The sequence below is a fragment of the Montipora foliosa genome, chromosome 12 (genome assembly GCF_036669935.1).
Source record: "Montipora foliosa isolate CH-2021 chromosome 12, ASM3666993v2, whole genome shotgun sequence".
NCBI classification, from domain to species: domain Eukaryota; kingdom Metazoa; phylum Cnidaria; class Anthozoa; order Scleractinia; family Acroporidae; genus Montipora; species Montipora foliosa.
The window spans coordinates 28,452,775-28,465,274 of record NC_090880.1 but is presented as its reverse complement, the minus strand read 5'-3'; the positions used below and the strand labels follow the sequence as shown (position 1 = coordinate 28,465,274).

Below are 12,500 nucleotides of genomic sequence, written 5' to 3'. Positions count from 1 at the left end.
CGTGAGGAATTGTGGGCGAAAGAGGCGTGAAGGCCGAGTAGCTAAAAGGCGGAGGGGGTCCTGGAAACAGACCACGCTGTACACTTGCCAACATTTGTCCCCTAGCAAGCGCTTCCTCGTGACTCGGTAAAACGGTCTCAATCGTTTGGATTACATCACCTCCGCAGCCCTTGAGTATTAGCTCCAAAACATTCCTTTTTTGCTCGGGAAAGAGCCGTGTTAAAAGGTTCATAAAACGGCCGTGATCCGATGTCGACGTAATTTTGCCATTTCCGTTAGACAGCGTTATTTTGTCCGTTCTCTGTCGCTTCGTGTCCGGTGACATTCGTACCCTTCGTTCTTCCTCGTCATCCTCTCGTTCACGCTTCCATCTCGTAGGCAGGGCGTCGCTGTTGCTGTCTATCACGAATTCTGCAAGTACAACAAAAGTCCTTAGTCTCCAGAAGAAAAAAAAGCAGCGGTTTAGAAATTTACAGTATGACAACAGTACTTGATTATAGTCCATAGAAATGACAGTTGGCACAATATCTCCTTGAATATATCAATGTTTTAAGGTAAGACTGTAGTATTTTGGGCCTTTCTTGTTCATTGCCATGTTTGGGCATGCCCATATACGGAGAGCCTCGTGTAAAAGTTTAGGTGTGTTCGGATATTAAAAGCTTTGAGTTGTTGTGTTCAAAGTCGAGTGTCTCTGTTTTTCGAGTGTTATCAGCTACGAAATATTACATCTGGCGACGAGGACCGGATTTCACGAACACCATGAGTATAATTGGTCAGCTAAGAGAGTTCGACTGAGCGAAAGAGTCGTTTGAAGCGTATAGCGAGCGCTTGTTAAACTGCTTGTTATCGTTGTGGGAACACTGAACATAACAGTTCTGAGTGTAACTATAAGAAATACCGGTGTGATGCATGTGAAAAAGGTTTGTCGTTCCAAGGAGTGTAAGGATGCCAGTTACATCGAGACTGTTACTAACTGTGATCTGACGCATGATTCTTTGGGATTCTTCACAATCCGTGAACAGGATGCCCAAGCCGCTACTGTAACCATGACAGTGGAAGACAAGGAATTGGTATTGGAAGTGGACACAGGAGCATCGGTGACAGCCATTCCCAATAAAATGTTCAAGGAGAAATTGGGTCATCTGAAGCTGAGACCGGCAAGCACCTCGCTGAAAACTTATACTGGGGCTGTGCTACCCTTAATTTTTGAGAAACTGAGGTGCACGTAGAATATCATGGCCAGAGTGCTCTAATTGTTGCAGAAGTTGATGGCAAGCTAGCTATTATTGGTCGCAACTGGCTCAGTGTTGTTAAGCTGAACTGGAAGGAGCTTTTTAATGTTTCTTCTCTTGATTTTGTCGGTGAACTGTCTGCTAGGTATAAGGGTGTTTTTGGTCCAGGCCTGGGAAAAATCAAGGAGTTCGAAGCCAGGCTATGTGTTCACTCGGAGGCCACCCCGAAGTTTCATAAGGCCAGACCTGTGCCGTACTCCTTAAGACCTGTGATCGAGGCAGAGCTAGATCGCCTGGAGAAGGAGGGGGTTGTGACCAAGGTGTCACACAGTGCATGGGCTGCCCCAGTTGTGGTCGTTCCTAAGGCAGATGGCGGTATCCGTCTATGCGGGGACTTCAAGGTCACGGTGAATCAAGGTTTGGATGTTGACAAATACCCTCTACCCAATCCTCAAGACTTGCTAAGTGCTCTGGCAGGAGGAACGCGTTTTACGAAGTTGGATCTCAAGCATGCATATCAGTAGCTTCCTCTGAGTGAGGATTCCAAACAGTTTCTCACCATCAACACCAGTAAAGGTCTCTATCAGTACAATCGCCTTCCATTTGGTGTGGCAAGTGCTCCTGCCATATTCCAATCAACCATAGACACCATCCTCAAGGGTATCGACGGTGTGGTGTGTAACGTCGATGACATATTGATTACAGGACGGAATGACCAAGAGCACCGAAATCGGCTAGAGGCCGTGGTGAGTAGGCTTGAGAGGTATGGAGTGCAACTCAAGTTGTCCAAGTGTAGTTTCTTGCAGGAAAAGGTTCAGTTTTTGGGTCATTTTATTGATGCTGAGGGGATTCACCCATCACCTGAGAAGGTGCAGGTTGTTGTTGAAGCTCCGTCTCCTGCTAATGTTACAGAGCTACGGTCCTTCCTCGGAATACTCCAGTACTATGGAAAATTTCTACATAATCTTTCGACACTGCTGCACCCGCTCAACAACCTTCTACGGGAAGGTGTGTCCTGGTCGTGGAAGCCAGAGTGTCAACAGGCTTTTGAGTCTACGAAGGAGCTGCTCCAATCTGCGAAGGTTCTGGCCCACTACGGTTAACCTTCCTATTAAATTGTCCTGTAATGCCTCTTCATATGTTATCGGAGCGGTGTTATCACATTTGATGCCGGGTGGTGAAGAGCGCCCTGTTGCCTTTGCTTCAAGAACACTTTCAACTAGTGAGAGGAACTATGCTCAGTTAGAGAAGAAGGCATTATCCATCATTTACGGTGAGAAAAATTTTCATCAGTACCTTTTTGGAAGAAAGTTTACCTTGGAAACTGACCACAAGCTACTCTTGACCATTTTGGGCCCAGAGTCAGCATTGCCAACCCTGGCTGCCGCACGACTGCTGAGATGGGCTTTGATTCTTGCATCCTACCATTTTGGGGTGGTTTTCCGCAAAACATCGGAACATAGCAATGCTGATGGGTTATCTAGGCTCCCTGCGGACAAAACTGGCACACCAGAGGAGAGTGACACTTTCCATTTTACGCATGTGAATAATCTTCCAGTCACAGCTAGGGATATTGCTGATGCGACAAAGAAGGATCCCATATTGAGCAAGGTCTTACAGTTGGTTAAATGTGGTTGGGAACGACAGGTACAGGAAGAAGCCTTGCACCCCTACTTTAAGCGGCGCTAAGAACTTTCCGTGGAACAGGATTGGGTTCTCTGGGGGTTGCGAGTTGTTATCCCCAAGGCATTACACGACAGGATCCTGGAAGACCTTCATGCTGATCACCCAGGTGTTTGCCGTATGAAATCCTTGGCTAGGAGTTACCTGTGGTGGCCCAGTCTCGACAAGGCAATTGAGTCTGTAGTGCAAAATTGTACAGCGTGTCAGTCGACTCGCAAACAACCTGCTACTGCACCCCTGGTTCCATGGAAGTCGCCTGTTCGAGTTTGGCAACTTGTGCACATGGATTATGCAGAGAAGGACGGTGTGTACTTCTTTGTGGTGGTAAACGCCCACTCGAAGTGGCCAGAGGTTTTCTCTACATCCTCTATCACCACCTATAAGACAATCGAAATGCTCAGTCATCTTTTCGCGGCATATGGTCTTCCAGAGGAGATCGTATCGGATAATGGCCCGCAGTTTGTTTCTGAGAAAGTTCATCACTTCATGAAGAAGCATGGGATTCAGCATACTCGTTTTCCTCGCTATCACCCAGCGTCTAATGGGGAGGCATAGAGATACGTTCAGATACTAAAGCAAGCATTGCAGGCTGGCAAGATTGAGCCAGGGAAATCACGTTTGTCTAGTTTTCTATTCTCGTACAGGAATACCCCCACACTGTCACTGGTCAGACCCCTGCCGATTTGTTCCTGAAAAGGACACCACGCACTCGGCTGTCCCTTCTTCACCCAAATCTGGCTCAGCATGTTGAGGAGCACCAGACCAAAGTAAAGCAACAGAATGATGCTGGCCGCTCCAAGACTTGTGGCTTCCTTCCAGGCGATCTGGTGCTTGTGCGCAACTTCAGAGGAAAGGATAAGTGGCAACGTGGTACCGTGATTTTGCGGATAGGTCCCTTGGCCTACCAAGTACGAGTGGGGGAACACATGTGCCATGTACACATAGATCATATACTACCTGCAGGTGATGACAAGTCCACATCAAACCCTCCCGAGCAGGAAGTGATACCGCTAACTTCGGTTGTACCATCACCTGTCTTACCAGTACCTGGTGGTGTCACCCCTCCCAAGTCGCTCGAACCTACCTCACCAAGACCTTCGGACCCAAGGCCCACTCCTATTCCTGAGTCCCCCTCGCCTGCAGCTACCCTTTCGTCACCAGACCCACCCAGACGGTACCCAAAGCGTTCACCTAAGCCAGTAAAACGCTTGGATTTGTGATGATTGAAACTTTGTTGAACTGCTCTTTAAAGTTTTCAAATTTGTTAGGAAAAACAATTCTAGGAAGGGGGAGATGTAGTATTTTGGGCCTTTCTTCTTCATTACCATATTTGGGCATGCCCATTAGTATACGGAGAGCCTCGTGTAAAATTTTAGGTGTGTTCGGATATTAAAAGCTTTGAGTTGTCGTGTTCAAAGTCGAGTGTCTCTGTTTTTCGAGTGTTATCAGCTACGAAATATTACAGAAACCATTGTGTTTTTGTTTCGATGTGTTAAGAAACTAGCCACCTTTCACCAGCTTAAAGAACAGGTTTTGACGAATTTGCCAACACTAGGGTTAGGCGAGAACAGTCGGTCTATGCGCTCCTGAGGATGTTGACACGATCATTAAATAACGTCTATTGACAAAGTCAGTTTAGTGACTTCAATTTTTAACTTATCGTTTCTAAATCTGTGTAATTTACTGAGTCAGCTTAGGCAAGATAATGCGGATAAAGTAGACGAAAATAGGGCCTCCCCAACTTTATATATATAGATAAACCGTCTGCTCTTTGAGAATTCACCGACAAATATTTCCTTAAACCAAGTGAAATCGCCGGCAAGCTTCGTGCCCCTGAACCCGATCTAGTGAGAAGATATTTTAGTTCCGTGACTGGCATGCATTGATCCGTACTGTAAATACTCCGATTCCACAAAAAAACCGGAAGTTGCATGCAAGTGAGGCTTAATAGCCCTCCCGGCAGGAAAATGTCGGCCAAAACAAACAAGAACGGGGTCGTGGGAAAATTTAAAGCTGCTTCAGCCGTGCAAATTGTTAGCAAGGAGAAAAAAATTGATCACAAATGTTGCGCAGCTGCCAAATGTACTAACCAAAGTGAAAATCGACCCAATTTATTGTCTCGTGCGTTTCTATCGGACACACAACAACTGAAGAAGTGGGAAATTCGTATGAAAAGAGGAGATGGCTTCTTTGCCACGGTAGGAAACAGGTTCTGCTGTTCTCGTTCCCAGACGAGACTTAAAGCGTACCATCGTTCTTTCCTTGGAAAAAAGTGAATGAAGGATCGCTTTGTAGAGCGAAAAGGCTGAAGTTGAGATGTAAGAAATCTGAAGGGATAACGAGAGCGGAGAGTGCTCATGAAAATAGAGACCAGGAAGGTATTGCAGAAGATTTCCAAAAAGACTCTGTTGAATGTGTTTGGTCCACCAACGCTTGACAAATAGATAGAGGAAATAAAGATGGAAAATGGAGGGCTGCAAGAAGAAGAAGAAGAAGAATTACAAGAATTTAAAGCAAAGGATAGGATTTCCATGTTTGGTCTGGAAAGATTTTCAAGTAGTAATGAAGATATAAAATTTTATACTGGATTTCCAGACTATGTAACTTTATCAGAATTCTGGAAATATATCGAGCCTAATGCCCCAAAATTAACTTATTTCAGATTTGTACATGATAATACTGATTCTATTAATTTTGAAGAAAAAATTTCCTTTCATGACAGGGAACGAAAAGAGGTTTCCTGGAGGCAATGTTTGTTCCGCCAGGAGTTTCCAACCGATTGATGAGGTTTGGCTTTTTTTGACCCGTTCAAGACTTGGTTTATTTGAGCATGATCTCGCGTTTAGGTTCAGTATTTCAGATCAAGTTGTTTCAGATATAACTATAACATGGGCTAATTACCTATATTTGATGATAGGAAGTCCCACAGCACATTCAAAGGTCTTGCAGGAATTTCCCAAAATGTTTGGATTACATTTGTATGGAGGAAGTATATCTGACAAGAAGATTGTAAAAAGCACTTCTTTTGTTAATTTGCTGGATCAACATGACCTGATTATGGCAGCAAACATTGCGTCCAGGAAACCTGGATTCAATCTTTCAGGCTTATTTCGTGGGATGCTTACGCATCCACGGTATAAAATTAGTCGTGTTTTCATGGCTATTAGAAATGGAATTCCCATGGGACATTTCGGTATATCATTGGATTTTATTGGCTCTATTGAGATCCCTTGGGATGCAACGGTTATGCTGTGTGGTTTTATTGGCTTCTACTTGGCAGTGACGTAACGTGGCGCCACGTGCAACGATTTCGGCTGTTCATTTGAGCAGAAGCTCTGGGGTGTTGTTTGTTGCAATAGACCAATTCAGCTAACTCAATGTTGTACCCATTTGGGAATAAAACGTTTTGTTCGAAGTATTTCCATATCATTTAAATGTGAATGCTTCATTGTCATGCAAAAGAATCTTAACCCCGAGAGATTTGAATTGCGTACAACATTGCAAATGAGAAAAATCTATTGTTTTCGCTCATTTACACTAGATTCGGGACATGTGAAATGCGACGCCTAAGCCAAACGTGAAATAGTTGGATTTATATTCGATTGGACGCACTTCTACCTGATCTTTCACTTCCCGTTGTTGTGAATACATCAAGCCGACTGACGGTAGGTAGCCAGGTCGGTAGCGAGTACGCATGCGCGTTGTCTTTACTAACACAGGCGTCATCGAAACTTTCCACCAATCATGCTTTCGTTATTAAAAATTAGATTTTCGCTATGAAGCTACAACTTTTTCGAAAACATTCTTGTCCATGCACGCAGAAAGATAGTTTCCTGCGTAGACATTCTTCAAACTTCTGAAGCGTGCAACTAGACGAAAGAATGCCCGCCTGGAAGATCATCATGACTAAAGATAGACTTGCAGACATTCAATATACCTTTTCGCCTTAAGGACGAGGGATTTCAATTCTTGACGGCTCACTCAGCGTGTTGTACAAACGATATATAGAGGATATTACATGGCCGCGCGGAGATACAAATTTTCTCTTCGAGTGTTGAAATATATTTCAGCACGAGAAGAGAAATTGCGTATCTCCAAGCGGCCATGTAATATTTTATTTAATATAAAAACACCAATCAAATACTAAATCATTCACGAAAGACATTGAAAGGCGCGATTTTCATATGTAACCATAGCAACAGTGATGAGAATGACATGTTATCTTTACGTGTGAAGATATCATCTTTTCGCGCGAAAGCTCACTTGGTATTTCATTGGTGTTTATATAATAAAAGCAAATATTAAGAGTTACAAATTGAAAAATCTTTGGACTTTGCTCGCCACTTTGCTCACCTCCGCGTGCAGAATTTGTAATTTTCCATTGTTTCCCAGACCGTTTTGACTGTGCAGAAAATAGTTCCTTTGTCTCACGATAAGCAAAGAAATGTTCGTGAGTTTCGCCCACCAAAAATGCGACTGTGTCCAGACATTAAGAACCTGAAGTCATTTGCATCAGTAAGAAGACTAATTAGAGTCTTCCAGACTTTGCAAACAGATAAACTGAGTGATGCATTTAGACGAGTTGAATTTGCTTAAAACGATTCTTGAAATTTCTCTTTCATCGACGTTGGCCTGACTTTCTCAAAGGAAGTGAAAGCTTGAAAATTGATTGATGGAGGAATAGGCCATTTCCGAGTTTATGTCTGCCTCCTCTTCAAAGCGAGTCTAAGTGCAAAGTTTTTGTGATGGTAATTATTTCTACTTTACATATGAATGAAAACTAATTTTCATAAGAAAAACTTCGCACTTAGACTCGCTTTCAAGGGGAGGCAGACATGAACTTGGAAATTGCCTATTCATTTGCCAGAGATATTAGAGGCTACAGTTATTTTTAAAAATTATTTCATATAACTCTGACAGTCACATTTTCCGGTCAGAACTTTGAGCCGAGTCCTCGGAATGCTCGCAATGTGGGATTTGTTTCTTTATTTGGTGCCTTAGAAGAACAGGAAAGTTTCTAGTCTAATTTCAGTTTCCATGGTGATTTTTGAGTGAGCTTTTGCATTTCATAAGTTCACTCAATCTCAATTTATAAATTTACGGGGGCGCTGCCTAAATACTGTTGGGGTCCCTACGTTAATTTTTTTGTGTAAAATTACTCAATATAGCGACTTTTAATAAATCATAGAGTTTAGACTCGCTGATTGCTTAGGGCTGCCTAAATACGTTTTAATTTTGGTGAGCATATAGTCAGTTGTGATTGCCCGGCTGTTTAAATTAGTTAGCACTGATTTCCTCAACTATAGTGGCATGTGAATTTCTTGAATCGCCAAAAACTTTTGCAAGTTGGTTATATTAACACGTTGCCTTAAATTGGATTTCGTTTCGAAAAGCTATTGTTACAAACATGCTCTATTTACATAAACGTTTGATTATCAAATCGCAACTCGCAAATAAAATTTGTGGACGCAAGTACTGAAGTTATCTGGCAGGCTGAAACTGGGCAAGGTTCTACATTACGAACAAGTGGAGAGTCGCAACAGAGTTAGTTGCGACCCATTTAAACCTGTAGGGTGTCTTGGAGTCAAATTTGTCAAATATTAACGTGTGCCGGGGAAAACGTCTACTCTGTTGTTTCAGTTCCTGCAGATTCCTATTTCTTTTTTTAAAAGCGGGTTTCGTTGAGTGAATGTTTTATTAGGTTTGCCTTTCAATATTCTAAGCTTACTTCTACAAAAAGCCTTGAAAGGAAAATAGCGAAATGGGTTGGTGATTTATGATACTTACCTCCTTCATTAGCGCTGCTTCCTGGCGACTCAAGACCGTTTGCTGAGTCGTCGTTCCCAGGAGAACTTGATGGGAAAGACATGCTGGTCGTTCTCGCTAGCTGACCTTCTTTTGGAGAAGTTGGCGACGGAGGAATTATCCGCAATGTTTTGTGCAGGTTAGAGTTGAAGCATAACTGCGCTGAGTTGTATGAAATATGGCCTTCGGCTTCTTCGCGTTCCTGTTGTCTTCGCAATGCCACTTGAGCAGCCATGACTCTCTGCCTTTCAGCTACGAGGTTACAATCGTAGCAGGTGCAATCTCTCCATTTGCAGAATCTCTTGTGCCCTTTGAGGATGGATATGACGCCATGATTTCTACATCGAGCGCATTTAGGAAATCGCTGCGCTATGGACCCCACTGGGGGTATCTGGGAGGGTTTGATGTCCGTTGAAGAAGGCTGAAACAAAATCAGCGATATTTGTTAATCAATTAACTTTGGCAAAAGTCTAAAAACTTTCTTTAAAGACCGCGGGAACAAATCGACATCTAATATGCTCCAAACGTTCTTTCTCCATAAAAAACATATCACTGAATGTACAAAGTTTATAAAAGCTTTGCATTTTCTATTTTGAACAAAAATGGCTACAAAATAACAGAAATAATTGCAGTGATTTGCTTGATCACATGTTCACATCATTTATTTATGTTATTTTTTGCGTCGGACTAGTCTTTAAAAATAGACCATATTCGTATTCTCGGTATTGGACTGGAACTAGCTTGCAATGGAGGCTAATGCGGGGGAATCTTTTCAAATGCAAATGCTTTGTAATATATTCCCCCGCATTAGCCTCCATTGCAAGCTAGTTCCAGTCCAATACCGAGAATACGAATATGGTCCATTAAAGCAGCCATATATAGGTGACACAACACTGCCACAAAGCATTCAAATGATGTCCTTTTTGTTGCCTGACTTTTTCGTCAATGCTTACCCTAGTAAAAATTAGCGTAATTGGTTAATTTGTTTTTAAACGCATCAGTTCAGTCTGAGATTAAGTCATAAATTTTTCCGGAGCGTTAGAGTTAATTTTTTTTTTAAATGTGTCATCTTCACCTAGGTCATCTGATATTTAAGGTCCTTTCTTTAGCTTGAAGTTTCAAACTTCGCACGTTTCCAGCAGTAGTTGCCAAGTTTTACATAAATTTGCGGTCACAATTTGTTGCAACTTGTCGGTAAAAGGTCTTCTGTGCGATATTTTGGTCAGGCAATGGGGCTAAATTAATCAATCTTTCAGGCTTATTCCGTGGGATGCTTACGCATCCACGGTATAAAATTAGTCGTGTTTTCATGGCTGTTAGAAATGGAATTCCCATGGGACATTTTCGGTACATCATTGGATTTTATTGGCTCTATTGAGATCCCTTGGGGTGCAACGCTTATGCTGTGTGATTTTACTGGCTTCTACTTGGCAGTGACGTAACGTGGCGCCACGTGCAACGATTTCGGCTGTTCATTTGAGCAGAAGCTCTGGGGTGTTGTTTGTTGCAATAGACCAATTCAGCTAACTCAATGTTGTACCCATTTGGGAATAAAACGTTTTGTTCGAAGTATTTCCATATCATTTAAATGTGAATGCTTCATTGTCATGCAAAAGAATCTTAACCCCGAGAGATTTGAATTGGGTATAACATTGAGTTAGCCGAATTGATCTATTATTTGATGTCTGGCGACGTCATTGAATATGTCCATTTTAAGATATGCATGTGCAGCTTTCTAGGGATGTTTACACAGCATGAAGTGTGACGCTGATAAATAATAAAGCAGCTTTTCCCTCGGAATACCTGAAAGGTATCCGAGTTATAATCTCGGTTGACTTTTTTCGATGCAACAAAATGCAAAAATAATTTTAGGTATTCCGAGTAATTAGGACGCGGGGATTTCATTGATTAAAAGCTAGCTCGATAACCCCTATATAAACATCTTCCAGATGGAAAACAAACTTATGAACACACTAACCTAAAATCTTGCAAAGGATAAACATAACGAACACGAAAGCGGATGAAAGGATCCTAAAGGTTGGTTACCATATGATCGCGGACGATCGCGGATCGCAGAAAGTTCTGCGATCGTCTGCGATCCTGCGATCGTGATCATTGGGTCATTTCCCAACCCTAAGAAATTGTTCTGAGACAGCCGTCTGGATAACTACTAGTGGGACTGATGATAGGGCGTTTGTGTTCATTAAAACAGTTTTTAAGCCGACGTTTGGTTTTCCCGAAGGACTACATAATAGACGCTGAATCATGTAAATAACACTAAAAGTGTTGTTTCATGGCTTTCTCCCGGAGAATAAAAGGTGTATTCCTTACGGCCGTGCTCTATTTTGAGGCGAGTGGTGCAACCATTACCGTTGCAACGAAAAGAACCGGAAGAATTGTCATTGAAATCTGCTGAGTAAAGTATGTTGGAGGGCATGTTTGTGAATGATGCTAGTGAGGTTAGGAAGTGTAGGGTTGTACTTGATAACAAAAGGATTGGTTTCATTTTGTTCTTAATTAAAAGCCTCAGTCCGGGGAATGTCAGAGGCCAGCCGTATTTTACTAGCATCGAATGGTATGTGATAGGTCAAATGCATGATATTTGCGAAAACAAAATATAAATCCATTCCTCCTTGTACACTGGGGAGGGGCCTGACCAAACATTATAGGTATGTATAGGTATGTGCGGCCTCAAAGGATATGGTTTTTTAGCCGTTTTGGTCTGAAATAGGGTACAGTTTCTGCACTCATCAAGTCTTGAATTGGGTCATGATGTTTTTTACAGGAAGCTACTTTTTCATCATTAGGCGATAAGACCATCAACAAAAGCCGTTCTCAGGTCTGAAATAGGATATTGATTTCAGGAGTCAGGTCTTAAATAGGGTATCAAATGTTTGGTCAGGCCTGAAATAGGATGAGGAAAATCGCAGATTTTAGTCTCCTAGTAGGATAAGGGTTGTAGGAAACGGGCCGCACACCCCCACCCAATTCGTCGAGGAGTATTCCCCCCCCCCCCCCCCGGGCTAAAACAGGAATAAAAAACGTGAAAAAATATTAGAAAAGAGACCTTAAGCAACCAAATATTAAAAAGAAATCAAATACAAAAAGACATATTACTCTACTTTGGTTTATACACAAACGAAGCGGCTGATCTCCAGTCAGTATTCCAAAGAAATCTCACCTTTTTCTCCTGTCATTCCTCAAGAAACTTTAAAGTAGTAAAAGTAAATTCTGATGGTATTGCTGTACTGATTGTTTCCATTTGCAAATTTAGTAGCATTAATAATAAGAAATAACCTTTAGTTCAGTTTTTACAACAAATACCTGCTAGTTAAATTACAGACTGATCTTTCTGGCAAACTCTCGTCATTTTCCGTATTTAATTTTTAGTTGTTGTTAGCTGTAACTGGACAATTTATGTTAACTGCTTATGCATCCCACGGATACGCCTCCAAAGGCGTCTTGTTTTAATGAAGTCAAACTTGTTAGAAAATTGCTTCTAATTATTCATGGGGCATTGTTGTGCCACCACAAAAATGTCTGGTTTGACAGCAAAGATGAAGGTTTGAAATAGAGAATTCTCGAACCGCATATCTTGTACGTGTACCTTTGACGTAAAAATTGTAACTCGAGATAACGGTGAACGAGAATTGCTCGGGTGAAAAACGTGACAATAGAATCTTGGCGGCTTTAAGATTAAAAGTCAACAGATTATTCCACCAAATAAACATTTCTGATTTCAAAAACAAGATCTTTTCACACGGTGATAAAGAAATAATC

General features: G+C 42.0%; 1 protein-coding gene across 1 annotated transcript in view; it reads right to left on the bottom strand.

Moving 5' to 3' along the window:
* The window catches only part of LOC137980248 (doublesex- and mab-3-related transcription factor A2-like), a 10,351-nt gene extending 1,463 nt beyond the window's left edge, over positions 1-8,888 (bottom strand). The window contains exons 1-2 of the mRNA XM_068827647.1: positions 8,703-8,888; positions 1-411 (exon numbers count right to left, since the gene is read on the bottom strand). The exon at positions 1-411 is cut by the window's left edge and continues 1,463 nt beyond it. Coding sequence (XP_068683748.1) covers positions 1-411; positions 8,703-8,784 — 493 coding nt within the window. The 5' untranslated portion in view covers positions 8,785-8,888. The remainder of the gene's footprint in view (positions 412-8,702) is intronic.
* Between the last annotated feature and the right edge of the window lie 3,612 nt (positions 8,889-12,500).